General features: G+C 48.8%; 14 protein-coding genes across 14 annotated transcripts; 8 read left to right on the top strand and 6 right to left on the bottom strand.

The window, feature by feature from the left end:
• Positions 1–77: 77 nt before the first annotated feature.
• I303_108464 (uncharacterized protein) lies at positions 78–1350 on the top strand (the record flags this gene model as incomplete). Its single annotated transcript, XM_065969846.1, has 4 exons — positions 78–766; positions 816–888; positions 935–1022; positions 1064–1350. The coding sequence occupies 4 exons, from the start codon at positions 78–80 to the stop codon at positions 1348–1350; spliced, it is 1137 nt and encodes a 378-aa protein (XP_065825918.1).
• Positions 1351–1609: 259 nt separating this feature from the next.
• Positions 1610–3568, top strand: I303_108463 (uncharacterized protein; the record flags this gene model as incomplete). The annotated part of the gene is made up of 7 exons (XM_018410487.2): positions 1610–1696; positions 1758–1827; positions 1875–2487; positions 2536–2601; positions 2654–2951; positions 2995–3157; positions 3204–3568. 7 exons carry the CDS (start codon positions 1610–1612, stop codon positions 3566–3568), a joined length of 1662 nt encoding a protein of 553 aa, XP_018260296.2.
• A 264-nt stretch (positions 3569–3832) lies between these two features.
• I303_108462 (uncharacterized protein) lies at positions 3833–4698 on the bottom strand (the record flags this gene model as incomplete). Its single annotated transcript, XM_065969845.1, has 3 exons — positions 3833–3949; positions 4003–4234; positions 4391–4698. 3 exons carry the CDS (start codon positions 4696–4698, stop codon positions 3833–3835), a joined length of 657 nt encoding a protein of 218 aa, XP_065825917.1.
• A 27-nt stretch (positions 4699–4725) lies between these two features.
• I303_108461 (uncharacterized protein) lies at positions 4726–5075 on the bottom strand (the record flags this gene model as incomplete). Its single annotated transcript, XM_065969844.1, has 3 exons — positions 4726–4886; positions 4933–4984; positions 5046–5075. 3 exons carry the CDS (start codon positions 5073–5075, stop codon positions 4726–4728), a joined length of 243 nt encoding a protein of 80 aa, XP_065825916.1.
• Positions 5076–5355: 280 nt separating this feature from the next.
• Positions 5356–6113, top strand: I303_108460 (mitochondrial 54S ribosomal protein uL6m; the record flags this gene model as incomplete). Its single annotated transcript, XM_018410489.1, has 2 exons — positions 5356–6018; positions 6060–6113. The coding sequence occupies 2 exons, from the start codon at positions 5356–5358 to the stop codon at positions 6111–6113; spliced, it is 717 nt and encodes a 238-aa protein (XP_018260298.1).
• Positions 6114–6135: 22 nt separating this feature from the next.
• I303_108459 (uncharacterized protein) lies at positions 6136–8006 on the bottom strand (the record flags this gene model as incomplete). The annotated part of the gene is made up of 4 exons (XM_065969843.1): positions 6136–6346; positions 6417–6524; positions 6573–7894; positions 7944–8006. 4 exons carry the CDS (start codon positions 8004–8006, stop codon positions 6136–6138), a joined length of 1704 nt encoding a protein of 567 aa, XP_065825915.1.
• Positions 8007–8291: 285 nt separating this feature from the next.
• I303_108458 (uncharacterized protein) lies at positions 8292–9652 on the top strand (the record flags this gene model as incomplete). Its single annotated transcript, XM_018410491.1, has 6 exons — positions 8292–8490; positions 8546–8628; positions 8680–8763; positions 8817–9085; positions 9138–9504; positions 9560–9652. 6 exons carry the CDS (start codon positions 8292–8294, stop codon positions 9650–9652), a joined length of 1095 nt encoding a protein of 364 aa, XP_018260300.1.
• Positions 9653–9686: 34 nt separating this feature from the next.
• On the top strand, positions 9687–10584 carry I303_108457 (uncharacterized protein; the record flags this gene model as incomplete). Its single annotated transcript, XM_065969842.1, has 3 exons — positions 9687–9747; positions 9800–10458; positions 10525–10584. The coding sequence occupies 3 exons, from the start codon at positions 9687–9689 to the stop codon at positions 10582–10584; spliced, it is 780 nt and encodes a 259-aa protein (XP_065825914.1).
• Positions 10585–16686: 6102 nt separating this feature from the next.
• On the bottom strand, positions 16687–18338 carry I303_108456 (GTP-binding nuclear protein GSP1/Ran; the record flags this gene model as incomplete). The annotated part of the gene is made up of 9 exons (XM_018410492.1): positions 16687–16704; positions 17001–17127; positions 17206–17252; positions 17321–17358; positions 17467–17509; positions 17569–17828; positions 17895–17918; positions 17995–18022; positions 18288–18338. The coding sequence occupies 9 exons, from the start codon at positions 18336–18338 to the stop codon at positions 16687–16689; spliced, it is 636 nt and encodes a 211-aa protein (XP_018260301.1).
• A 388-nt stretch (positions 18339–18726) lies between these two features.
• I303_108455 (uncharacterized protein) lies at positions 18727–21123 on the top strand (the record flags this gene model as incomplete). Its single annotated transcript, XM_065969841.1, has 10 exons — positions 18727–18766; positions 18820–18887; positions 18941–19072; positions 19128–19455; positions 19505–19554; positions 19634–19879; positions 20022–20210; positions 20299–20820; positions 20880–20990; positions 21067–21123. The coding sequence occupies 10 exons, from the start codon at positions 18727–18729 to the stop codon at positions 21121–21123; spliced, it is 1743 nt and encodes a 580-aa protein (XP_065825913.1).
• A 57-nt stretch (positions 21124–21180) lies between these two features.
• Positions 21181–22922, bottom strand: I303_108454 (uncharacterized protein; the record flags this gene model as incomplete). The annotated part of the gene is made up of 8 exons (XM_065969840.1): positions 21181–21674; positions 21724–22065; positions 22122–22132; positions 22185–22263; positions 22306–22380; positions 22425–22515; positions 22564–22571; positions 22634–22922. The coding sequence occupies 8 exons, from the start codon at positions 22920–22922 to the stop codon at positions 21181–21183; spliced, it is 1389 nt and encodes a 462-aa protein (XP_065825912.1).
• Positions 22923–23189: 267 nt separating this feature from the next.
• On the bottom strand, positions 23190–24670 carry I303_108453 (uncharacterized protein; the record flags this gene model as incomplete). The annotated part of the gene is made up of 11 exons (XM_065969839.1): positions 23190–23201; positions 23264–23320; positions 23374–23424; positions 23473–23592; positions 23642–23662; positions 23721–23819; positions 23868–24073; positions 24128–24243; positions 24289–24461; positions 24512–24547; positions 24605–24670. The coding sequence occupies 11 exons, from the start codon at positions 24668–24670 to the stop codon at positions 23190–23192; spliced, it is 957 nt and encodes a 318-aa protein (XP_065825911.1).
• Positions 24671–25046: 376 nt separating this feature from the next.
• Positions 25047–26368, top strand: I303_108452 (uncharacterized protein; the record flags this gene model as incomplete). The annotated part of the gene is made up of 8 exons (XM_065969838.1): positions 25047–25418; positions 25464–25556; positions 25607–25710; positions 25767–25881; positions 25979–26012; positions 26067–26137; positions 26189–26266; positions 26321–26368. The coding sequence occupies 8 exons, from the start codon at positions 25047–25049 to the stop codon at positions 26366–26368; spliced, it is 915 nt and encodes a 304-aa protein (XP_065825910.1).
• Positions 26369–26729: 361 nt separating this feature from the next.
• Positions 26730–27868, top strand: I303_108451 (uncharacterized protein; the record flags this gene model as incomplete). The annotated part of the gene is made up of 4 exons (XM_018410497.1): positions 26730–26904; positions 26958–27124; positions 27176–27519; positions 27580–27868. 4 exons carry the CDS (start codon positions 26730–26732, stop codon positions 27866–27868), a joined length of 975 nt encoding a protein of 324 aa, XP_018260306.1.
• Positions 27869–27886: the final 18 nt, after the last annotated feature.

Genomic DNA, 27886 nt, shown 5'->3' with positions numbered 1-27886 from the left:
GGTGACTTTAACCTCTGCTACCTCTCTTCCTGATGTGGACAGGCTAAAGATACCTCCTTCTCACCACAGCCGTCAATATGTATCGACTGGCCCTTACATCATCTCGGCGATTGATAAGATCATCAACTCATTTCCGCGCCATTCTTCCGTACTTGACCGGCCCACTCATTGGCACTCGACGCATAACAATACAGGCTCCGAGCCCGAGCAACGACCCCGATAGACGAGGCAACGGAGGCTCCGAGATTTCCTATCCACCTGTAGTGGCACGATCTGCTGCCGAAGCCGACACTGGTTCTGGTCCGCAGGCCGACGAGACCGCCTCTGCGACAGCAGGGCTCGCTAACGCTACATCTCTTCCCGCACCGCCAGAAGGTAGTTCAGCATTCACACCGAGACATCTGCAACATCCTTTTGACACTCATGCTTTCGTCAGCTATCTCGAAAAGAATGAGATAAGTCGCAACAGCGCGAGGGCCTTGATGGAAGCCGTGAGAGAATTGATTATCAAAAGGGGAACGCGAACCGGAAAGGATATGGTTGGTAAGGAAGACGCAGAGAATGTAAGTGTCCTCAGTCCGAATGCAGCTGACTCTTTGCAGGCGGCATACCTATTCAATGCGGCTCTGTCGGAGCTTCGAACGGAGCTCAGCGTTCAGGCAAGAAACGATGGCCTAGCGCTGAAAGCGATGGCCGGAGCTATACGGCGGGAAGTTGAAGGCCTCGAGCAGAAGCTGAAGGAGGATGTGCAGGTGCTCAAGCACGAGTGAGTAGGGCAAACATGCCTCTATGATTTGGCTGACATTTCGTATAAGCATCGAGATGGACATGAACAATCGCAAAGCTGAAACCCGGACCGAAATGAAAGGGTTCGATATATACATCGAGGTGAGTTTGACTAGCTAAGCCGATTTTTCATACTGACCTGAAACAGGAAATAAACAATAAATTCACGATATCCCTGGGAGATCTGCGGACTGAGATCGAGAGTGTCAAATGGGATGCAACGCGGCGAGCGATATGTAAGTTAGGACTATAAGTACGAAACGCTAATACTTCATAGCGATTATCATCCTAATTGTGGTCGCAACTATCGCCGTCTCGACTTTTTTGGCGACAGACGCTGAACCGAAGACTCCGCCTCAGACCAAAATTACACCTCCTGCGATGAAAGATATGGGTGTGGGAACGGATGACGAGTTTATGGAGGAAGATCTGAAATCATACACAGAGGAAAGGTTGGACAAGTTGCTGTCGGATTCGGGAGTGGCAAATTTGGAAAGGAAAAAGTCAAAATCACGAGAGCACAGTAGAGAGGACAAAAAGAAATTGGCCGTCGACCGCATATAGATAGCACTTAAGTCTTCTTCCAATGTATTTATGTATATATGGCGTTGTTGTTGTTGTATTTGTACTTGATATCAGGCATGAACCCTTCCTTGTCACCTCCACTCCATCTGCAATTGACAATACTTGGCTTCGGCTTTCCCCGACCCTTGGATCCAACCTCGCGTACAATTCATACCGATCATCCATACCAGTCGCTTGTGCTGATATGGACTATTCGTCCTCAACCAAGACGAACACTTCACCAATCAAGATATTTGCTATGGCCGCCAAGTATCCCGCTCGCGCTCACGCCCACAAAGTCATCAAAGAGTTGGCGAAGCTCGTTCCCGAAGATGATCGAGCCAAGGTAAGCTAAGCTGCAACCCAAATGCGACCGACTGTCTAGGCTGAGTCCGTCTTGCGTCCAGATGCACGGTATCTTTCTGCAGGCGTCGCCCACCCTATACCGCGATGACACCGACAGGGAGCTGCCTTTCCGTGAGCTTTCAAACTCTTCCGTGCCAAACATGCTAATCCTTCCACAGACCAAGAAGCAAACTTCAATTATTTGACCGGTGTCATCCAACCCTCATGTTCCGTCGCGATCTTCTTCGCCTTCGGAAATGATGAAAGCTCGGTGAACGTATTTCACAACCTGTTCATCCCCCCAGAGGACCCCGCGGAGACCATGTGGTCGGTTCCACCTCCTTCGCTCGAGCAGGCGGGACATCTTTTCGAATCTGATAATATACAGCACACGACTTCGCTAGAAGGCTTTCTAAAATCTGCCGTGTCATGCGCTCCAGATGCGGAAGTCGTCCTCCACACCTTACCGCGAACGATGGAGTATCCAGCGCTGCCGTCGATCATTGGTGATATGAAGGCCTTGACCATTACCACTGATCACCTATTCACCGCGCTGCACATTGCTAGAACGACGAAAGATGAGGCCGAAATTGAGCGTATACGAGAAGCCAATAGGATATCCAGTGGAGCGCACGAGACTGTCATGAGAGAGCTGGGGAAATTCGCGGCAAAGAGGGCACAAGCGAGCATATTTAGTAAGTCCCGGACTGGAAAGGAGACTCTGGATCAATGGGAGATAGAATCGGAAGCGGATGCGGAAGCAATATTCGTCGCTGCTTGCCGGCGGATGGGGTGAGCTCGAGCCTTTTCCGGTCGTGTTCTGTCGCTGACCTAGCGAAGAGCAACGACACAAGCATACCTTCCAATAGTCGCTAGTGGGTCTAGAGCTAGCACTTTGCACTACGTGTAAGATTGATGATCACTCATGTGGTAAACAGATTTTGACCTGATGTTATAGCTGCAATGATCGACTCTTCCCATCAACAATCATTCCTCGTAAAGCAGGTGACACATCGTTTACTCCTCCGCAACTCGCCCGTGGGTGCTGTGGAACTTTCGCTCCAACACACGCGCACGAAACATCGCCAATCGAGTTTCATGCGAAATCGTTCTCGCCGCAAGTCTTGCTCATCGACGCCGGATGTGAATGGCAGGGATATGCTTCTGATATCACCCGAACTATTCCCATTGGAAATGGTGGAAAGTTCACCAAAGAAGCGGGAGAGATATATGACCTGGTCCTGAAAATGCAAAAGGTACGTCCAGCTAAGTTGGTCTGTCGCTGACTGCGATCCACAGGAATGCGAATCATTGTTGAAACCAGGAGTCCATTGGGACACACTACACCTACATGCCCACAACACATTGATCCATGGGTTCATTCGGCTTGGTATCTTCCAAGGAGATGCAGAAGCGATTCTGCAAAGCGGCGTGACAGCAGGTCTTTTCCCTCACGGCCTAGGTATGTGACGATGGGAACTCTGAATGCTCGGCTGACACTTCAACAGGGCACTCTCTGGGTCTTGACGTACACGACTCGAGACAACACCTCAAATCAGTCCACCTCGACATACCCAAGACTTCAACACAGACTCCAGCCAAGCTTTACGCTTATTTGCGCATTCGTCGGCCCCTTGCGAAAGGCATGGTCTTGACTATAGAGCCTGGTTGCTATTTCGCCCCTCAACTGATGGATGAGCACGGTGTATGGGACAGTCAATATGTGAATAAGGAGGTGCTGAGGAGGTATATCGGCGTAGGAGGAGTAAGGATCGAAGACGTGGTGGTAGTGACTGATAGCGGTTGTGAAAATCTGACCACCGTCGGGAGGGAACGTTCTTGGATCGAAGAAGTCTGCTCAGGCGTAGCATGAGCTTTGGCCGAAAAGAAAGTAGTCCGTCATGACAAGCGGTATCGTTTTATGCCATGAATCAGTCCTATATCGAGTGTAAGAGCGGCGGTGGATCTATACAGATCCTTTCCACGCTAGTATCAGGCCTCGAAACATGTCTCAACAAGCAGCTCGACACCGAATTCCGTGGTCCCCCGAATTCTGCTCTGTTTTTGCATTTCTTGGCAATGTAAGGTTGACGGGTGAAGCAAAGCTACATTGTGCATTTTGAGCACAAAAGCACATTTACAAGAAATCTGCTGCCGCCTTCCTTTTCTTTCCAACACCACTGCCTTCTTCACCTTCACCTTCAGGGGCCGGTGAGACATATCGATAACGGGATTGTTGAGCACGTTTTTCAGCCTGATCGTTGCGTCAGCGCCACGAACAACCCAACTTTGGATCAGTGAACCCACCGGCGAGGCAGTAGCATCCGGCCACATGACGCCATCTTTTGGCGGCTGTATTTCCACAACGGTAGCTGGCGCAGGAGCAGCTGATTGCGGCAGGAATGTTGGTGGAGCTGGCAGACCTCCCACACCAGGAGCCGTAGTAGCAGGCGACCCTTGCGGAAGAGGTGAACCTGATGTCGGGGGGAAGGAGGGAATGCCAGCCGGCGGGAAAGGAGGACGGAAACCAGCCGGCGGGCTGAACTGTCAGCCTACAGACATACGCGTCGCAACTCACGCAAAGGGAGGCATGGATCCTGGTGGCATTGTTGGCGGGGGCATACCAGGAAAACTGGGCGGCATTCCGGGCGGAAAACTATGGAGTCAGCTCGGCATCGCTCGATTAGGGACCTACCTAGCAGCAGGAAATGGTACAGGCGCGCCACCGAAGGGTGGGAACGAAACGGGAGGAGCAGGGTTATTCCTCGCTGCCATCAACTTCTTGTGTTGCTCCAAGGCTGCTTGCAGATCGGCCTCGGGAATGACGTTGTATGACTGACGCGGTCGAAGAGCAGCAGCTGCTGCTGCCAATGCAGCAGTCCCCGCTTCAGCTTCTTTTCTGGACTTCCACTCAGCAACCGCATTCGCAGGGACACCTTCCATTCCGAATATCTCGATATCGTAACCATCCCGTCCCGGCAAGGTGTTGGTCAATCTGGACATCAACAACAGCTCATCATGTGGTTCTACTCACGGTTCGGGATCGCATTTATGTACTTGTTGCGAATGTACCATCAAACCACCAGCAGTCTTCTTCGTCAGCCAAGTCCCCACTAGTCCTTTACTCACATTCAGTTTCCTAGGACACAGTTGGCATTTGAAATGCTTGGATTTCTGATGTTGTAATAGAACTAGATCCGAGGTTGTCAATTTCAGCCAATTATTGCTGGGACTCACCTTTGTCATCCTCAAATTCCCTCTCGCAATACCAACACCACGGTTTGAGCACCTAGCAGATTGTCAATATGAAGCCGAATGCACCTTCAAAGAGATGCGAGATTAAAACTTACAAAGACTTGAGTTCTCTTCTTCTTTCCCATCTTGATATTGCTGCTGAGCCTATGCTTGCATTTGAGTGTTGATTGCAAGTTGAGGTCAAGATTGAGCTTAACAATCGATTGCGATTGGAAGCTAACGGGCCAGGAGAGCGAAAAGCCCAGCTGGAAACGAGATCGTTACGTAATTTACATAGATCGCATGTGTATAGTGCGAGTTCTCTTCTAAAAAGTTGAGATACACTGGTACTGGTTGACTTATCCTTCGCATCAAGCTTCATCACTGTCACAAAATTACAACATATCTGCCTGTTCCCCTTATACAATGTCCTTCCAGCGGTCAGGATCGAAGGCTGCTCGCAGTCTTCACACCAGCATTGCCCGGAACTCTCACATTGGCAAAGTACCAATCGCTATTCCTCCGTCGGTCACTTTGACCCTACCACCATCATCGATTCCGCCCAATTTACCTGCCACTTCGCTGCAAGCGCAGAGAACCTTCACAGTAACTGGACCCCTTGGATCCGCTTCAGTACCTATCTCTCCTTCAGTCATCCTCGCTCCCCCATCTGCATCTGCACCTGCGATAACAATCTCAGTCCACGATCCCACCGTGAAAGCGCAACGCAGTATATGGGGTCTCACGCGCACTTTGATAAATAACGCCGTGACAGGTGTATCTTCTGGCTTCAACCTCGAAGTCAGACTTGTAGGTGTTGGGTACCGAGCTGCCGTCGAACCGATACCGCCTGTTTTCCTGGAATTAGCCAAACAACAGAATCCCGATTCGACCTCTTCATTACCTCAAGAAAGGCTCAACATCAAGCTTGGTTTCGCACATCCTGTTCTTATTGATATTCCGCCTGATATCAAAACTACTGTTCCAGCACCGACCAAAATCATTCTGAACGGCACGGATAAGCAGAAATTAGGACAATTTGCAGCAAAGATAAGGCAATGGCGGAGACCAGAGCCATATCGGGGCAAGGTGAGTACTGTGTTGGCGAGACATTGGCTGATGTATGATAGGGTATCTTTGTTGGCGACGAGACGATCAAGCTTAAGGAAATTAAGAAGAAGTAGTCAGACTGGTACATGCATATATCTACTCCATCAATCTATCTTCCCATTTATACCAAAAGGCTTCCGTTCTCGAACCATCGACGTTGCCCTTGTCATCGCAACCCAACAACCCTTGCCATAATTCCGCTACGCCCGAGTCTTCGTCACCCACCACTTGTCTCGTCTCCGCCAGAACGTGGTCGGTGAATCCGCTTTGGCGATGTACCAAAGCCAGAGCGGGATGATAAGGCGCTCTGTCGATATGAACAGACAAGACTTGAGATGGTCTTATGATTAGTCAGTTTTCGGGCCCTTAGCACTTACTCGGGGAGATACAGCTCGATCTTATTGCGCGCTGCCTTCCTTTTCATCGGCTCATGTCCGGCGTACTGGGCATCCATCTCCGTTGCTGTCATCTTGTCTCCGTTTAGACTGTGGTGAGCGAGTCAGCACGGGATTGGGCAGATCCAAATCACTTGCCTGTTCAGCCCGCAACTGGCTAAGACGGCTCTTTCCGCGATTCGGATGAGTATCAAGCCATTGGCCTGTGTGCCTACTCTATCTTGCCATGCTCGTGCGATGCCGAGTGGGTGATCTTCTGGATTCTTCGTTTTGATGTGTTCAAGCAGAGAGGTATTGTTGGACGATTGGACGGGGTGCGCGTCGATGTAGTCGAACCAATCCTTTCGAATGGGACATCCTTGAAAATTGCAATTTGCTTGCGTGCTATACGTGGACGATATGATGTCTCCATTGGATGCAATCACGATATATTTCGCTTTGCCGTTCCTTGCACTCCCAGATGAAGCGATGGCTTCTGTCTCAATTAAGCAGAGATCTTGCGCGATCTGCTCACATCCTTTGACGATGGGCCATCTGCCGATGTCTGGACCGAGTAACCCCTTCTCATTTCCGTGAACACTCCATGCTTCACCTGAGCCCCACTGTACCAAGGTATGCAGTCGGCTTAGCCAGAAACGTACAGCTACGATGAAAGTCTCTGATGTGATGTCTTCGTGGTAGAAATTTGCTGATAATCCCTGGAAGGCAAGAGCCGATGGAAGCAAGCTTGTTTTGAGTGTGTGATCGGGAACGAGAGTGCAATGTGAGCGAGCCGGGGTTATACTACGTGCCGAATTCATCTTTACAAACATGTCTTCCATGTACGAGGAACGGATGAATGTAATTCGTTCGTAGGAGGTGACTAGCGTCTGAGCTTCTAATACTTGAGGCAGTGTGTTGCCAGACACTGTCGATACAATGTGCCTAGCCGATTCCTTCCTGATTGCTTTCAGTGGTACGAAGCCCCTTGCGTGAATCTTCGTGATCTTTGAAGGGGATTGCTGACTGTGGGTGTTTGCCGTACTCTTTCGCTTTTCTGCGGCAATTTCAGTACGCGAACTGGTCGAAGCAGTTGCTTCGGCCCCCTCTTCCGAAGACACGGCGATAGACGGTTGTTGAGATGTCTTGTCGGTTGGTGAACCGGCTTCGAGAATTGGAGGTAATCGTGTCGGTACCAAGTTGATCCCTTGCAGACTTGTTGTCTGTACCTTCGAGGTCTGTGATCCATCGACTTGGGAGTAGGTCGTGTCTCCGGGGGTGTCATCTTTTCTCTGTCCCCGTTGTATTCCTCTTTTATTGCCTTTGTTGGGGACTTGAGGCGTTGCGAATTTTGGATCGTTTGCCAGGCACCTTGTCCCGTCGACATTCGTCAGTATTGGATCAGTGGCTTGGCATGTTTCTCGAAGGATCAATTGGATCAATAACGCTTTGTTCAGTCTAGAGAAGTTTGCGACTTTGATCTATAACACAAGCAACGATCAGAAACGTGATTCTGAAGATGGTATTTACCTCTTTGCAGATTACTTTGAGCTCAGTCACTTTGAGCTTGTTCAGTGATTGTTCGGTGTACATATTGGACTCTGTAAGGAGATATGGATATTCTGCCCAGGACAAACAGCAGAACTGTGTATAGTCAATTGACAGGAGAAAAGATGAAAGAGGAGAAGAGCTTGTCGTTTTGGTCGAGGCAATTGGTATAGTTGATCAGTAATCAGTAAGTTGGTGACATCATCGTTTCCGTCAATTCTCTCCTGGTGCATCAATAATTTAGTTTGTACGAGCCAGTTACTTCGCATCGGTCTTCGTTGCTCCTTCCAACTCCCTTGTATGGATCCATGACACTTTGCCAATGGCTACATGTCTTCTCCTACGTCCTACCCTCATCGTCACCAACTTCTCACTGAACTGCTCCGACTTCATCCATGTCCATTCGAATATGAGAACACTTACCACTTCCTCTTGGTTCCGTCTTTGTCCCAGCTGAGTCGATCTGCTGCGCTGGACGCAATACTGCTGCAGTCATGGTCGGGGAACATTGATCATGTCGATCCCGATGGTCAGTGTATTGATTTTACAGTGACTAACATGTGCTGACCTAGAATACAATGTAGTCATACACAACATCAAAAGCTTGCGATTTGATGCAAGTGACTTCGAGGTCATTGGCCGCCTCGGCGATGGACAATTCGGCGTAGTAAGCTGGTCTAGTACTTGCTGTCCTTGACTCGGCTGATACCTGGCACAGGTAGATGCTGTTAGGTGTAGGATCAACGGCCAAATTTACGCGTCAAAGACAATGAAGAAACGCGCAGTCTCTCGCGCTGGTCCAGTACGTGCCATCCACTTATCGTACTCGCCTTCGCTAATCATCTGTCAAATCAGCAACTGTCCCTCTCCATCGAACGGCATATGCATATCATTGGGCACTCATCCCAGGGACCGGTGCCTCGCCTCATCGCTGCTTTTCAAAGTGATCAGACGATATCCCTGATAACAACGTACGCGGAATGTGGATCTCTGTGGGACCGTCTCTGCTGCTTGTCAACGGATGGGACGGTGGCTGGCCAGATGACAGAGACTGAGCTCAGCCACTGGTCGCCTCAGATGATACTGGCCATCCAGTGGGTTCATGACCAAGGCTTTGCTCACAGGTATGGTCTGGTCACTCGATCCATCTGAACTTTGTGCTGAAGCTTCGGGCAGAGATATCAAGCCGCACAACTTCCTCATCGCTAGCGACCGCCGACTCCTCTTGACGGATTTCGGTTCCGCTGCGTCATTGCTTCCCAAAGTCTCCACAGGCCAACGACAATATGTGCCATACGACCAGTGTCTTCTGCCCGCTGGCACCCCTGATTACATCGCTCCAGAAATACTCGCGTACGCCGAGAATGCTTTTTCAGATCATATCTCCATCGACCACGTATCCCATGGTGTGAGCCCGCATGGGTATGATTCGAGCGTGGACTGGTGGAGTCTCGGGGCATCGCTTTTCGAGATGGCGACGGGCAAAGGCCCGTTTTGGGCGCCAACAATTCAGCAAACTTACAATCTGATCACTCAATTTCGTGTAAGTTCAGCGCCCGCAGACTGTCAGCCTAAGAACTGATAAATGTCTTATTTAGGGAGAGCTTCAACTCCCACCATTTCTTGGCCCGGAGATTTCCGATGTCTTGACCAAGTACGTCAGAGGCCATCTGGGCGACACTGATATGTAGTCTGTTGCAGTTGCCAGACCGAAGGGCTAGCAACATGACCTGTCTGATACCGCTCGCTTTCTTTCTCGGGGTTGATTGGAGACATCCGCTTCAACGTAAGTTCTAATGATCGATTGAAGGAGCTGACATACCTAGACGTGGCTAAAGAGTTCAGCGAGCAACCACAGCATATCGATCTACTATCATTACCCCCAGGCGATGATGGCACTGACAATGATAGCAATTTCACTTTCAACCATTTGTTCGACCAGACCATGTCTTCCGATGACACTAGCGTCGAAGTAGTCCAAGTACCTGTTCCCCGCCAGGTGGATCTGCAGCTCATGTCTCGCTGGATCGGATGGACTTGGGAGATACCGCCAAATCTCCTTGAAAAGGGATCCTCCTCCGTGTGCCACCCTCATTCGACAAGTTTGCCATGCCCGTCGCCGCGGAGCTTTGCTACCCCGATCCGTGGACCGGCCGAACCGGCGTGGAGTAGCTCAAAGCCGCACACATCAGTCCGAGGCACAGCAATCAAGTCACAAGCAAGATCACGACCTCAAACAGAGCGTCAGGCATTCGCCGAAATGCTGGAGTGTATCAAACGAAGCGCCAAGAAACAATTGCCTGGAAATATTTTGAAGCATATGATCGATATGCCCGAAGGAAGGATACCACTCACGCCCACGCCCAATTGCCGCGACAACAGCAGGGTGTCCCATGGACTACTTCGACCAAAACAGCCTCCGAAATGTGTTGCCCCGCCAGGTCATCGGGCCTCAGACATCGAACGGAGACACTCTCGATTGATTGACAAACTCAGTGTGAGTACGCCCTTCGCTTTTAGGGTGCGTGAAAGCGTCTCTGATCATGGATCGTCGAGGTGGCAGGTATTGGAAGGACGACTGTGTAATTTACGGCAGCAGCTCGAAGAAGATCCATCGGAGTAGTCAACATCGCTCATTGCCCGATCGCGCTTTTGGGAGAAGGATGAAAGATATACATATTCATCATATATGGCCATATGTATTCACGGCCACTACACCAAAGCATCGGTTTCCCTGCATGACAATCACAACTCACTAGGGACTGGTCAAGTAGTTAGAAAGGTCAGGTACCATTTTTCAGGCTCATTTGATGGCACCGTGCTTCAGAGCAACTGTCAGAACTATATATCTGAGGCTTGCACTCTGATTTGCTTGACCAGCCATCTTTCGTGTCTGATAGTCACGCAGAGATCTACCTAAGTCTCCTTCTGCTAATCTCACATCCTGCCCCAGCCGCTTGTTTGTCACCATCACATGTATACGTGCTTTGTCTCCAAGCATAATCCTACATTATTGTTACTTCATCTCAAATGATTGTCCATTGACATTACTAGTTTAAAGGTATTGGTAACAATGAAGATGATGATGAAATGATACTTCACTCAACACCTTTTTTTTCACCTCAGTTAGCCGTATCTCCTATCTAATTATCACAGTGATACTTGACACGTCAACTCAATATTTTATTTGTACTTTATTCAATCTTTTCACAGAACATCAAATCTGTCAGAGATATTGTTTTCAACATCTGATATAATTATTCTTTGTGCCTACTTGATAACTCCTATCATGAAGTATTCCTACACTTATCCTGTTTCCATCATCAATGGCTATAGATGGAGATTGACAAGGTTTTGGACCATGCTGTCACAATGATTTAGCCTAGCTCCTGTTTTGGGTGTTCCTGAACACAGCCGTCACTTAGCTTCTTCTAGGATGCGTTAATCTCAAAGAGTACCAATGGAACTCGATGGAATTGGGTTGAATCAAAAGGATCCTTATAGAGGTTTAGACAACAAGGCCAAGGTAATTGGAGCTGTCGCATACACAGGAGATAGCACTATTATCGTTGTTTATACCACAAGACTACAATAGTAAATTTGCCAAGGGGATAGCTATGATTATTGCTGTCTAGCTCAGATATTTAAGTCATTCGCTCTCCCCTGGTTTCGTAGACATCCATCCATATTTGTTTCTCAGCTTCCAGCCTCTTCCCCATCCATTAAGTCTATATCACGTTCTCCTGATATTGCCCAGTCCCTTCGATCTATCGCTCCTACCCAATCAGCAACTCCCTTTCCGTATTGCTGCTTCAGCCTCCTTCTCCATCCATTGGGAACCACCGGTGTTCAATAGGTTCTATAGATTTTTGTCAAGATCCATTGAACATCTTCCCCTTTCCTTCGATCCACATAGTCGCTTTACACGTTTCTTCACATTCCGGTCCTCAAGCTAATTCATTACGTAACCGGTCCATATCGCGTTGACGGTCAAGTTCGACCAGTTGCTCCCGGCTTCCTTACATTCTCCTCTAAGATCATTGGATCTCTTCTAATGTCTTTCGTATTCCTCGTGACCAGGAGGTTGTCAACATGACGCATGTTTAGTGTTGCATTTCTTATCAGCCTTAGCATTCTGTCCTGTTCAACTCATTCTTCCCCAGTCTTGTCTTGGTGGGTATACATACAATCAGCGCCTGCACGGTACTGGCAGAGTACGCAACATTCAATGATAGATCACAGTGGTACTGTTCTCCCATTATTAGCTGTTTGTACACATGTATATGTCAAAATCTGCTCAGTCAATTGGGATGCGTGTATTCCAATGCCATATACTTGGACTCTGGCCTGACTTTGTTTGCATTTGACCCAAATCGTGCTATTTCTTCAGCGTTGCTTACTTTTCATGCATTTGACTCCAATACGTAAGATCTGCTGAGGCATCATATGAAATTCCTGGATGCTTGATCACACTTTGGATGTGTTGTGTGTTTGGTAAAAGAGACTAGGCTGTTGTGGGAAATGCCCAGGCTGCCGTTGAAGTTTTGCTCATTGTGATATTGGCAAGTAATCATTTGACTCCTGTGACCTTGATGATCATCATATGTAGTGCACGCTTTTGACACAATTTGAGCCAATCCACAGCCAGCCTCTCTTGACACAATGGTCAAAGACAAGACAAACAGCAGCATTGGTCAAAATAACCGCCAGCAGTAGATTCCCCAGTACATCGTCTGCTGTTATGATACGCCCCGCCATGTAGGATAGGATATCGTACATCTGAGTATATAACATCAAACTCTATGGGGATACTCGAGATAACCTACTCTCAGAGCTTCTCAGAAGCTGCTCTTAGAGGATCTCTCAGGTGCATCTCAGAGGTGCTCTAAGAAGATCTCAGAGATGCATCTCAGAAGCAGCGTGTAGAGGTCTCTCAGATGCATCTCAAAAGCAGCTTGTAGAGGTGTCTATGAGATTTTGGGCGGCAAAGCTCAGATCCAGAAAGGCATAAATACCCCCCTTATGGAACTGTTTGTCTCCCCATGGATCAAATTATCATAAGTTACACACGATTTACATATTATTGTAGTAAGAATTTATGAACCATACTACCTGACCTCACCAACACCATCCTCACTATACGTCTGAACCACCCAATACTTCAACTTACCGGATCCATCTACGTTGCAAGTTCATCATTGTTGACCAGTTCACAAGTCCAACAGAGTTCATCTCATCAAAGTCAAGCTTGTAAACCGTTACTTTCTATTCGTCTTGTGATCCTTGAGGTCAACACGGGACGGATTGTAAAATGTTCTTAACCCTGGGTTGACGAAATAATTGGGCATATCATGAAGACTTAAGGCTGGAGTTGAGACTTGCTACTCAAAATCTTATGGAGAACTCTGTGTCGATGTATGCATTGCACACACGATGCTAGAACAAAAAGAAGTACAAAAGAGAAATGGAGTTACAAGCTTAATTGACTTTGGGTTGTACAATGAATGCAAAGCGCGCTTGGCAATAAGCGGAGTTTGGTGGAATTCAACAATGCAATAGATCAAGTATTCCGACACTCTGCGAGCTGCTTTTGAGATACGTTTGAGAGTAATCCTGAGAGGTATCCGAGATGCCTGTAGAAGAAACTAAGAGGTGCTTTTGAGAGCAGGTGAATTGAAAGGGTCAGACTCCGGAACATGGTGTAGAGGGAGTGCTGTCCGAAAAGAAGAATAGAGTAGCTATCTAGAGCAACTGCACATAAGATCATTAACCTAAAACATGTTTCATGACACTATGATGCTTTCCGATGGCAGCTAACCATATAGTGTGGATTAGGACTACATTACACAATTAGTCAACAGTCAAAAGGAGGTTCGATATGATGATTTGACTTCTTTTGACTTTTTTAATTTGTGATTGAGCATGTCCTGCCTGGCTTGGGTTTGCCTTACTGACGTGTAATCGCATCTGGAATGTCTAGTTTCTCTCTCACACCTATCTTGTATCTTGCTGTGGCTCGCGTGGACTGTGTACGTGAACATATGCGTAAACTGCAGAAACCGTTTCTCACTGTGACAGTGTAATAGTGTCTGCAAAGATCTCTCTGATACTCACAATTGGGTACCTTGCTATTCCACATAGTTACATTTGTAGCTCAGTGCACCATATTTGGAACAGACATCATGTCGTGCAGAGTTGGATGTGTTTTATCGTCATCATCCCTTGTTGACAATTTGGTTGGCTTGTATCACAGGCAACGGCTGTGACTTGACTCGGCCATGACAGATTTCATGCAGGAGGGTATCAACCTGCTCATCTGTCAGAACCCCGGTGCTCAGCATAGTCGAAGATTCAAATACCAATCTAGAGACCAAGGGCCTGCAAGAGTTCACAAGCTTTGAGGGTATATGACTGTGGCTTGCCAAAGACTTGGAATATGCTTGGACTGCATATTGATAAGTCTGACGTAGTCCGAGCTTTGACATCATGGCTTGAAAAGGAGTGAGATCATGCGTACAGAATGCGTTGAGCAAGTGTGAAAGAGAGATGTGAGTGTTGTAAGGTAGGTGGTGATATTGGCCGTCCAAAGAATTTGATTTATTGATAGATTGATGATCCTTGGGAAGAAGGAAAGCATCAAATTTGAAGATTCATGAAGAAGCCCTATTTGTACTTGCACATACATTGCCAAACGTCCGGTCTGTATATATGCAGGCTGCCTGTACAGGTCGTATGTACAGACGGTATCAAGTAAATTGTGCAGACCATGTGATATTCTTCAAATGGTACGCTGGTGACATTGTGAGCAAGTTGACTATTCCATCTTGATTTTGGTATCTATATGTATGGCTACTCCACCAAGAGCTGACAGGGCTGTATACCCAGTCGCAAATTCATCCTCAATCTCTTTTCAGCTCAAGCAACTTGATGTCCACCCATTTTATCAGTCAAGCTATTCCTAACATCCTACAAACCTTGCAATAAGTCCAACATTTGCTTCCTACCTCACAATCAAGTGAAAACAGGTCATGACCAAAGACAAGCCATCATGAAAGGCGGCTTAGTACTGATGTGATGACAGCTCAGTCATCACAAAATAGCTGGGGCAGAAAAGACCAAGCAATGGCTGTACAACAATTCAGCCTCATTGTCCAAAGAGAACCTGATGATGCCATTATTGGGATGATGTGTCAAAGACTAGAAATGCAATTCAAAAGTGAGTTTTGTATTCTGGTGTTGACATGGCTTGACAGTTGCACCCTTTCATTGACCAATTTCAGCAACAGTCTGTAATCCAGTCTTTTCCCTTTGCCAGTATCAGTTCATGAAAATGCAATGCATCTCACAGTCAGTCATCTGAAGGAGACATAATCAACCCTCAAAGAAAATGCTTTTCTGTTGAAGCTTGTTTTGTATGCCTCTGTGTTGGTACTTGAAAAGAGGAATTGTGACCATGAGCTGACAAAATGATTGATGATTTGCCAAGGAATGACTCATGACAATGCCAATGTGATTCAGAAGGGAAATGATTTCAACTTCCAGTCCACCAATCCTAGTAAAAAAATTGCTTGGGATCATGTGCGATGCAAAGTTGGAGCGACATGGTTCAAACAGGGGAGGGGACGGGGCGCTGGGATGAAGGGGCGAGGACGTGGGGCGCAGAGGCGGGGGTTGGGGGTTGGGTGGTTGGGGAAGGTGATGGGGGAGGTGACGAGGGAGGTGAAGCGAATGAAGAGAATCGATTATGTAGCATTAACACAACAAGCGACATCTTACAGCTTCTGTCTGTTTCATCTTCAGCCTGATAATGATCGACCATGATACTGTCTGCAATACGATGAGGGGAGATGCTACAGGAGCGAGTGCTCTATTTTCTCGATGAGTTAGAAAATATAGCGGCGCACCATCGATATGGTAGTGAACCCATGTTCATGATTTATCTGTCATCTCATGTCAGCAGATTACTTAAATCAGCCGGCTGCCTCCTACGTGTCACCTAGGGCAGGTGAGACCATCTACACGCATGTATAAGCCAGTCACACCAAGGGGAGAGCCGAAGTCGCCGGTCTGCCTCTGCCCTAGGCCTCACCATGAGAAGCGCAATGCTCTCGTGTTATAGACGGCTACATTTGATATTGTCAATTATGCTCAGATCATCTTTTACAAAGGTCTTTTGACCAGACGCGCCAACGTCGCAGAAGCAGAGAATCGGTAGCAGTGCTAATCACAGCATTTTTTGTCGCGGGAGGCGAGGCAGAGTTGTCTCGCAACTGCTCATCGAGATCCATTAATTCTCGTGGTGTGCCTGACCTCATGGATACAAGCTCAATGTTTGCCAAGAGCCGACAGTCCAGCGAAAGTTTTGTATAGTTGCAGAGCTTAGATCATCATCCGCTACACTTGGATCATGTACGTTTGGCAAGGCGAGCTGATACCTCTTGACCACCGATGACCTGCGCATAGCTGCCGACCAAAAATTGCCACGTCGAGGTAGCATCTAGATGGTATCGGACGCTTCCTTAGCGTTAGTCGGTCTATCGTGACTTGCGCGTGAAGGAGTGCGCGGGTCACTTGTCGTTCAGTGAGGCCGAAAAAAATGCAAACCACAGCAGGAATTGACAAATGTATATTCATGGATATAATCTCTACATCTTAGAAGCTGCTCAGACTTTTATGATCCATCCTTATGTCATGCTATGAGACGGGCAGGAACAGGAACGTCTTTCTAAAGGTCGGCATCGTCCTATATAGAGAAGGGTAGCGTCAGCACCCCGAAGAAAGTTAGCCATGCGCCGATGAGGGGTCGTAGAGGTGCGGCGCAAGGGGAATGCGGTTGCGACCGAAGGGATTTTGTGAAATAGTGACCACTCATGAGCATATCAAGGGCGAGGTCCTGGGAGACCGGTCGCCAAGCTTGACAGCGTGCAAGAGCGATGACGGTTATGGCAACAGGGATGGGAATGATGTCGTGCACAATGTGCAAAATGATGATGGAAAATGCGTGGCAGCGGATCCGGAAAGAATGTAAGAACGACATACCTCGTCGGGCAAAGGAGCATTAGCGGCTTGCTTGAGCTCTTCCTCGTACTTGGCAATGAGGGCTTGATCCACTTGAACTTCAGGGGGAGCAAGGGCAGGAGCGGCCACGAACTCGAGCGATTGGTTGCTGATGAAGTCATCAGTACGTTTCCCGCTTCTGTAAAGGAAGTGTGACCCAAAGTGGAGAATCCATCACAGGACTTACCCGACTAATTTTCTAGCGAGCCAAAGGAAAGGCTTTTCGAAGTTATACTACGCGAGATCCATTTCATTTAGAGACGAACAGACGGGCACTGCCATACAAAGAAAGAACCGCTCACGTTCGATTTAGCAGAGATTTCGAAGTACTGCAGATTCTCTGTGATTTTGATTGTGAGCGGATTTCTGCACGTCGGAATAACAGCCAAGTTCGGAGAGGAAGTGAGATAAGATGACGATGGCGGCAACGCGAACAGGTCGGACTCACTCTTTCGGTGGAAAGTAACATTTCCAGTCTTGACTTTTCGTTCCTGCGTGAGGAGCATCACTGTTAGCCCTAGCACTTGGTCAATAAATGCAAATGACCCACCTTTACGTCAACCTTGTTACCGCAGAGAACAATAGGGATGTTTTCACAGACTCTTTCAAGGTCTCGATGCCAGTTGGGCACATTCTTGTAGGTGATCCGGGAAGTAACATCGAACATGATGATACCGCATTGACCTTGAATGTAGTAACCATCTCGGAGACCACCGAATTTCTCTTGTCCAGCGGTGTCCCAAACGTTGAAGCAGATGGTTCCGAAGTTCGTGTGGAAGGTCAGAGGGTGAACTTCGACACCAAGAGTGGCTGATCACATGGTATGGTAAGTGACGACAGCTCCAACTCTGAAGCAGACCAGGGTAGACGACTCACCAATATACTTCTTCTCAAATTCTCCTGTGGGACTGTCAGTGTGATTCTCGTTGCTATAGGAGACGAGGACTTGGAAGCGGCGAAGAGAGAGGAGACTGACCTGTTAAATGTCGCTTGACAAAAGTGGTCTACGAGGAAGGAGCAACCGTGATTCAGCGTTGATTACACATGGTGGCGAGCAGATTGACGAGACATACCTTTCCTGCATGAGCCCCAGGCAAAGATCGACCAATCGCGTTAGTTGCAGTCCCACATGATAGACCAAATCACGAATCAACGTACCCTACAGAGTCCCGAGCAGAATCAGCGGATGTAGACACATAGCTAACGAGCCTTAAAACACGGGACGCGACAGCAGGAGGAAAACCAGATAGCCAGTCGTGATCAACTCACGGTACCACCGTCACCACACAAAACCAACTTGAAAGTAGCTTGGTTCTCCATTTTTTTGTTGACGGGCCGTAAGTGTGTATGTTCGTGAAGGAGGCGTTACAGAGCCGTGAATGAGGAAGTTGTCACTGGAATAAGAAGGTTCAACGGGGTGAAGGAAGATGGTGCACTGTAGAAGGAAATGGTTGGTGTAGTGGGTGTGAGCGTGTTGTGTTGGCTGTTGGGCTGGTGCACCAAAAACTACTCTGGCGTCTGTGGATTATTCCTACAGCATTTAATGTCATTTTATCCTGCCAGACACGCGACTTTGTCTTACTCGTTGGGAATGGAGACCCCATGCAAGTGGTTATAGATGATGCATGACTTTGGGTTTGTTATTGTCTTCAGGTATACATACATACGCCAAAAAATAGTCATACCACAAGGCATTGGTGTCAACAGTATGCAAGATGTCACGCAGCGGTTCAGCTCCCTATGCGATGGTCAGTGAGGACCTCCTTGATAATGCGGACAGAGACTGATGTCGCCGTGTTAGAGCTTCCCCATGCAAAGATGGCCAAACCGGCAGAGCTGTTGATGTTGGATGCTATGAATGCTATTCAAGTGGGTTAATCTGCATGTTGCTCAGACATAGCTCATAGATCTTCGCGGTGCAGATGATGGACGACAAGATGGACAGCAGTGCCAACTTCTCCGCTACATTGATGCCCTCTCCATTGTATAATCCTCAATCTCGCGTCAGTCCACAGGATGTGTGCTGGATGATGGATACTATGATGGCATTGGAAGTAGGTATTTTTGTGAGCGAGACTCTTATAAGACCTTCGCTTATGTCTCCTTCAGATAGAATGGTATCGCGGCGCAACGTTGTGCCAATCTGTCTACACAGCTCTGCTCTACCATAACCCTCAACATCTCGCTGGTCCATCAAGGTATCCACACGATAACGAGCTCTCTGGTCTGATCCAGCTAGTCCTCCGCTCATTCACCTTGTTATACTGTAAGGCAATCGATCTCGCATACGCAGAACTTGCTAAGGGACACGTTCGCGATGGCGAGGATTGCTGGCTTGATCATTATGGTGTCCCTGTCCGGATGAACGATGCCATCGAAGATGTCGTTGGTCTGGCTGATGATGCGCTGGAATGGCTTGAGACTGGCGAGCACAATAGTGAGTTCCGAGTCACCAGTACCTCACATGGACTGATCGCGATCTGCAGTCGCCCATCCATGGGGAGAGCAGTTGATACAGAGGATGATCTGCCGTAGGGTAAGTGTTTCCAACACTAGAATACGCTAATAATGAGAACTGGACGCAATATCTGGCGTGTGACTTCACCTCCCCACAGTGGCGTCATTCGCTTCTGCGAGTCATGCGAGTGGCAGCCGAGGACATCAAGATGGCAGAAAATCCTTCCAAAGAGGCGACTGCAGCTTTCGACCCTTGCATACCGTCGTACCTTCGCCAAAATATGCCCCTGCCATCAAAGGGGGATCCCGACTCCGATAACGCATGGCAGCAAACGCGGCTCATGCTCGATCAGCTCATCAATGCTGAGGTCGTCATTGGGAAGAGATCGTGGGATGCTTGGGAGGTGAGTGATGGCTTCATAACGGCGATGCTGATGCATAGCTCTTCTGCCGCGGGCTCGGCTGGTCCCAGGTACAGCAACCATCTATCGTCCGATCGCTGATCAAGGTGAGTCCGACCTCTTGCTGCGGAGAGCTGATGCCCAGTCGCAATTCGACTCCGCATGCAATCAACTGGAGAATGGCGTTTACCTGAATGACGTGGCGGTCCGATCTATGATCTCCGCTGAAAACGCCTCTGTCGAGTCCGCCATTCTGGCGTTCGACGACGCATCTGAAAGGCAGGACTTGGCTGCTAGCAAACAGGTGGCCGCTTGGAAGCGGCTGGTATCAAGTGTGAGCCCGTGTTGGCTGCGTCCAACGCTAATGCTGCCAGTACTTGTCTGCAACCACGTCAGCATTCCTCTCAAATCGCTCGCGACAGCGCCGAACATTCACCATCCTTGGTTCCAAGTGGCTCGAACGTGCAGCAATGGGAGAATACTTGTCTCAGTACACAAATCTCTCAGCTTCGGCAAAGGTCTTGCATTCCATCCGACTGGATTGTCTGCTGGAAGCTGAATTGGCGGCTCTCGACTTGGATCTTGTCACGCCGGGCGACGAGCCAGAGCTGTGGTGGTGGATTCAGCAAGTCACGCGATCCAGAAACCACTATTGCAGAGGATCAACCTCTAAAGCGTCAATCTGGGCCAATGTATGGCAGGAGATATCTTCCGCTTTAATTTTGGTGAGTTTGAGACCATCAACGAATGGACTGACAATTCAGTTACATGAGCTAGTCTCACCATATACGGGAGATGATCGGCGTTCGCGAGCCAAATTCAACCTGCGTCACAAGCATGCTTTGAAGCCGATTTATCTGCCCAATGGGAAGAAGGTTACAACTGGCGTCATTCCACAGTATCAGGTTTTCACCTCATCGAGGAAGGCTCTGAGCAATCTGCCTGTGAGTCCCACAGCTCAGCGACTCAACGATAGCATAATCGCTGACACACAACGACCCAGGAGGATCGACTGCGCCAAGATGCGCTGCACCATCTGAAGAGCAGCACTCAATGGCTCGATCGCCTGCCGCGGATTCCGGATACGGATCATTCAGTCTTTCAGGCCTACATCGTAAGTCGCTGGAAGGGAAGCATCGCTGATTATAGGACGCTATCGAATCCGTGGGTCAAGCTGTCGATCACAATAGAAGAACGCTCCTTGGCAGCGATGGCAGCCTACGGTGGGACGAGTCAGCAAGGCTTGAATGCCGTAGTCGATGGATACCACTTTTACAATCGTGATGCATGCGCCCGTACACGTGTTATTCCTCTTGATACAGTGCTTCCACTTTTGCTTGTCCTATACCCACGTCAAAGCCATCAACTTCGGCATCTGGCTCTGCTACATTAGAAGGTTCATCGACAACGTCCCCCTTCTCCTCGGCCTCGTGTCGTTCATCCCATATACTTCTCCCCTTTCCACTCCGGTCTGTTATCTTTCCTTCGACTGTCCTAAAGACAGCTTGGACATCGTCGAGAGAGACTTTTAAGCCCTCGGCAACCTGCTCGATGCTCTTGCTTTTACTGACAATTTCCGACACGTTCTTGCGTTCTTGTTTCGACATATTGGAGATGGGCGGCGGAGATGCCTTGAACTGAGTCAGAAGGAATTTGGTGTTCCCCCAGGGATTTTGAGTGTATTTTGCGATGGCAAGCAATTTGGGAATGACCTCAGTCATATTGCACATCGGCCCAGAAGGGAGGAACACCGAAGGATTGCGTTCAGCAGCTCGTGCAATCATGACCGAGTCGGCATCTGAGATGAGTCAGCTGTGCAATTACCCAAGGCTCAAGGCTCGCCTCACTTGTCTCAGATCTGATCTTCTCCCAATTTGACCACCCATCGCCGTCACCGTTACATATGACTGGTAAACCTCGCTTCTTCCCCAAAGCAACGATATCCGCCAGTCGCTCCCACAATGCTCGTTCTCCTGGCCTCATATCCCGAGTCCGGCAGTGGACTGTGAGATTGCGGATTCCAGTCCTCAAAATGCGAGACACAAGGTATAGGGTCGAAGGTTGAGTAGGTAGAAGACGGATTTTGCACGAGATTGGAAGGGGTATCGAATCAAGCAGAGCGCGAAGGATGTTCAGGAGGATGTCCGGCGTAGATAGGAGAGCAGCACCCATACCAGAATGGGTTCTGGCTGTAAGCGTGAGTATGTCTTTCCCGGAACTCACGAAAAGGGTTTTGGGCAGCCACAGTTCAGATCACTAAGACCTACGTTAGCCTTGATCCGAAAGACCGTACTCAAGAAAGGCTTACATTCCCGACACGTCCTGTTGTACCGTTTGAGCCGCCTTGACTGCCAACTCGGGATTAGAAGAGCCGATCTGGAAGATGACTACAAAATGTCAACTCTGTAGTAAGGATGGCTTGAGCTCACGATATGGCTTCTCCACAGGATGCGTGCTGAAAATCGGACCTTGGCCTTTGTGATACGTTATGACTCCGGTAGCAGCTATACACCTGTATAAGTTCCAGGTATTACATCGTATGACTCACGGTCCACGACTCGTTCCGCGCCTATGATTGCTTTGTCCACTACTTCCGGCGACCATACCAAACCCGCCCCGTAGTAGAGAGACAGCAATCTCTGCAGAAATGTTAGCTATGACCAAAGCGCCCAACAGTATGAACTGACCATAGGCACTAGCCACCCAAAAACGTCTCGTCAGCGAGGGACCGTGAATAGCACGAGTAGTGTGGCTTACAAGTCCCCGTCCGGACCATCGGGGCCAGCACCAACTTCTCTCTATAGTCTAATTCCTTCTGATACGACTTGGGGTATTCGATGGGGAGGTTCATCTGCTCATCTACCATTTCCTCTTCTGACCGATGGTCAATTTCCGCGTTCTGCGCCAGGACGCTAGTGGACGCTTGGGGTCCATTCATGCAGTCTTCTTCGCTGAAAGTTGACATGACCCCATGCTGCATCTTGTGTCGCTTGGCGTTGCGAACATCTCCTCCTGGAGACAGGGGTCGAGGAATTGCGACAGGCATAACTAGGGTGTGGAGGGCTCGACAGAGAAAAGGCGTAAATTTGCGCGGGATATGTCGCAGAGCCGACAACGGCATGAAATGGCCTGACAAGGAGAGTTGGCTTGAAATCGTATGTCAAACAAAGATGGAATGTGCAAAAGTGCAATCTGATCTGCGACTTTTCACTACCAAAAAAAAGGAATTGCATACATCTCGGACCTGGGTGGCCAATTCAACCAAACAAGATTATACCACGTGACCCCAACTTTCGCGTTGCCCATTTCGTCTCTATGCTACTCGCTAGTTGAACCGGGCAAGTTAGCATGGGTCGCAACATCTTGAAGACAATAACGTGCACTTACATAAGAGCCGTACTGCTTGTCCGGATCGTATACCTCCCAGCGCGATGCAGGAAATATCTGCTCTCAACTCAGCTTGCTGGCGTGTGATTGATCTTATGGATCCGACTCACATGTTTGTATCGATTGTACCACGACCTCTCAACCACTTTCCCCGCATGAGACTGTGCAAGTGTCAGCTCATGTCTCTATTGGTAAGGAGCCCGGCATACCTCATCCTTCTCCACTGTAGCATCGGCTAAGAGCCTGACATCATCGTGTACATCAAAGTTGAACAGCGGTCCGGATTTCCCTCGAGCTTTGTTGATGATAAAGTCGTAAAACGTGTAATGCTGTTTGAGTGGTAAGCAACGCCCTTGATCGACATCTTCAATGGCTTACATGGGGTATTATGAGATCCTCCTGTTGCGGTTCAACGATTAGCATGTCAGCGCTGATCATAGATCATGGAAGCACTGACCTTGATATACATCAAGTTTTCCACACTTGTCCCACGAAGCTCTGGGAATTGTTGCCGACATTTATTCAGAAATGTCCCGATGTCATCCCCTTTCTTACACTTAATGCATTGTCAGCGTTTGTAGGCTTGAATGTACTATGAACTCACCTCAACACTCTTACGGTGCCCGCTGCCGTCCCAGAAGGAGTACGTTATCTCGATGGTTTCCCCTTTAGTAGTCTCCTGCTGTGCGAGCCATTTCTTCCGCAACTCTTCCCGTTCAACCAGCTCTCGCTCTTCCCGATTTCGATCAGGCAAGAAAGACGTATCTACTGCGGGATTCTTGCTAAATTTCTTCTTCTCGCCGTTCTCATCTGCCAAGGAGACTCAGCGCAATTCAATCTACCTGTATCGACGGAAGAACATGCCTGATGCTATCCTAGCTCTCTTGCTACCGGTTTCCGCCTCTTCCTCATCGTCCGCGAAAGACAGCTTCGATTTTTCCCGTTTCTTGATCTTTTTAGGCTTGGTAGCGGTCTTTGTGCTACATCAACCCCTCAGTACTGATACTATGCGATGCTCAGCTCACCCTTTGTCGGCAGCTACTTGAGCTGCGAGTTGGCGTTGGCGCTCCTCAAGATCGTCCTTCGTCTTCTGGAAATCGGAAAGGGTCACGAGTCCGACCGTTGTTTTGATCAACCGTTCATCGAGATTTTCAGTCACACCTATGAATCGATCGACGGTGTGGTCCTTTTCGCCCTCCTGTGCGGTGCATCAGCCTGATTCGTGCGCTCAGGTGATATTCTGCGCACCTTCAACAAAGCATCTTTCTGACGTTGATGTTCTGCCTATGTATTCTGGGATAAATTAGCTTCCAGGCTGACTTCGCGATGGCATTCACTCACCGCCTCCCTTTCTCGCTGTTTGGCCAGTATCAGATTGCGCCTAGCCTCTTCAGGTGAACCAGACATGTTGGGGGGTCAATCTTAATCTTAAGGAAAGTGATAGTATGCCGTGCAAGCAGATCCAACAATGTATATAAGTCCACATCGACAAACGCCGAGTTGATCACTCAAGAGCACGCATGAAAAGCATTACGTAAATTGACAATGATACGCGTTCATCACGAAAGCTCAGATCTGATGTTGCGTAGCGCAGAGGGATAATTACAAAAACACAGCATTTCATACATCCATTCATCTTTCGTTCTTCATCCTTCATCATATCAATCTTACAGGAACGTATATCAGCTCGGCCCGCACATTCATCACACCGATCACAGTAGCTTATTATCACTTGCACGTCTTCTCACCCAACACAGAATAGAGGAAGACGAATTCGCCTGTCATGTCCCATCAATACGGCAGTCCATACGCGGACCCTTACAACAATCGCCAATCAGGTTATTACAACAACGACTATGACACCCAGCAACCCCCACCACAAGCGTATGGGTATAGCAACGATTCCAATCCGTACGGAGAAGAGCCTCGCTACCCTTCATATCCCGCAGATCCTTCAGCTGGCGATTATCAGCCGCACTCTAGCACGGAAAAGGTAACCGATGAAGGGCAGTACGAAAACACTCAACGAGCGCAACCGGGTCGATCGGGACTCAGGCAACCCCCGAGATCCATTGCTGAGATGGGGCCACCACCTCGAAGTACAGGGATATTGAGAATGTGGAGGAAGGATGAAAGGGGTAAACAGTGGTCAAGAGTGAGGCGTTTCTCATGATGGACTGACGCTGATCGAATCGCACAGGGCGGCGGTGTACGAATGTCTCTGAGATTGTGCTGCTGCTGTTTTACCATCGCGATCATCCTAGTGGTTAGCATTATTCTCTCGATCATACTTGTAAGTCGGTTGCTGCCCAGACCTGGCGAGCACTGACACATTGCTCTCAGTATGTCCGACCACCAAGTTTCGCTCTCAACAGCGTGAACATAGGATCGTCGCCCGTCTCCTTGACTACAAACGGGCTGACCGTCAGCTTTGATCTCAGTATCAGGTGTGTGCATTGATGAGGGGGTCTGAGGGCGATGGCTGATTCGCCATGATCATCAGCGTGGCCAACCCGAATTGGTTCAATGCCGATTTCAAAGAAATTACGGCTACCGCCAAGTATCCGGGAAACAACACCAACAGCTTCGGAGGCGGCACGCTCTACAACTTGAATTTCGTGGGCTATACGCAATCCACCTTTGACTTCCCGTTCACCCTCAAGTAAGTCGGAACCGGTGGAAATGTAGCTGATCAATAGCTACACTTTGTCCAAGGACCCCAATCAGGTCATCCTCAAGGATTTGATCAGTAAGTCGTTGCGTATCTTGATCAAAGGCTGGTTGACAAAATGTATTTTGACAGGTAAATGCGGGATTTCTGGAGGCAGTGTTAAGGACATCACGGTCGATTACGACTTGTACCTCAAGCTGAAGGTAAGCAGCAGACTGGCATCAGTGACAAAGTCCTAACGCAACTGCTTGCAGATCCTAGGAATCACGGTCAGCCCGACTATCAGTAATAGTGCAAGCTTTGAATGTCCCATCACGGCTTCGGATATTGAAGTGAGTCACCAGCGTCAATGAAATTCCGGTCATTGACCATTGGCGTTTGATTAGTCTATCATCGGCAACGATGGGTCCTTATCTGGTCTGCTGGGAAGTTGAGCGGCGTCTCGGTCTTACGCCGGCGCATCTTTATCCCATCCCTCGCAACTCACGCCTGTTTACGTATTTCTCATGATGATGTTTGAACTGCTTTTGTGTATGCACATACTGGACAATTTGAGCTTGTGACGGCATTCCCATTTAGTGGTACCATGTGATCTCGGCGCCAGTCGGCCCGGTAGATCCTGGGGGCTGTCACTTTCGGTAGTTTCCTCCACCTCTGCATCAGCGATCGGATTATGATGTTATCACCTGCCAAACGTATATATATAGGTATATATATATACCCATAGACAGATACTTAGCATTCCTTCTCTGTTGGACTAAGCCTCGAAGTATCGAATATCATCATCACATCAATATGAGCGCACCAGCATCCTTCACAAGCCGAGAAGCGCTCTCCGAGCGAAGACTGCAGGATCCCTCCAAGCCTGCTCCGCAACGCAAAAAGAGAGTCATCGTCACTGGTGGATCCGGTAAATTAGGGCGATGGATGGTCAGGGAGATGGTAGAGCATGGCTGGGAGGTATGGAACCGTAGGTTACTTTGCATGGAGTTTTAAGGCGGGCGCTGACAAGCACATGCGCAGTGGATGTGGCTCCACCCGCCGCTTCCGAAGCCAAGGTAGCTAAATTTATGCAAGTCGACCTGACCGACTACGGACAAGTCGTCGCAGCCCTCACAGACGTTGATTCAGGCTACAAGGGCGTAGATGCGGTGATCCATCTGGCGGCCATCCCTTCACCATCACGTGCTGTGAGTGACTGTACAAAGGCCATGATCTCTCAGCTGACCTCAAGCTCCTAGCCTAACCACGTCATTTTCCACACGAATATACGTCAGACATACAACATCATGGAAGCCGCCCGGGTCCTCAATATCACCAACCTGGCCATTGCCTCATCTGAAACCGTGTTCGGTATTCCCTTCTACCCTCATGTACCGGAGCGATTGCCGATCACGGAAGACGCTCAAGCGCCGGAGTCGAGCTATTCCCTCGCCAAATTGCTTGGAGAGAAGATGGGAGAGCAGTACACCCGTTGGAATCCCGAGGCCAAGATCATTAACATCAGGTTGAGTAACGTGATGAGTCCCGATCAGTACATCGACTTCGAGAATTGGCAGGATGATCCGTGGATCAGGGCTTGGAAGTGAGTCCATGTGACCTCGGCCGGGTAGGCGATGCTGACATAATTGGAATTGGTCACTAGTGGTTTCTGCTACATCGACGCCAGGGATTGCGCCCAAGCTTTCCGCAAGGCTATCGAATCTTCCCTCAAAGGCCATCACGTATTCAACATCGCCAATGCCGACAATACTTTCCGCGTGCCGACCGCTGACCTCATGAAGAAAGTATTCCCAAACACAAAGTGGGAACCGGAAACAAGCGATCCCAGAGAAGGCGGTATAAGCATCAAAAAAGCCAGAGAGATGCTGGGCTTCGACCCTAAGTACGATTGGCAAACGGAATGCGAGAAGCTCAAGAAGGCTAGCAAGTAGAGGGATATGATGCTGCAT

Source organism: Kwoniella dejecticola, chromosome 11 (genome assembly GCF_000512565.2).
Source record: "Kwoniella dejecticola CBS 10117 chromosome 11, complete sequence".
Taxonomy (NCBI): domain Eukaryota; kingdom Fungi; phylum Basidiomycota; class Tremellomycetes; order Tremellales; family Cryptococcaceae; genus Kwoniella; species Kwoniella dejecticola.
This window is presented reverse-complemented; position numbering and strand designations above follow the sequence as displayed.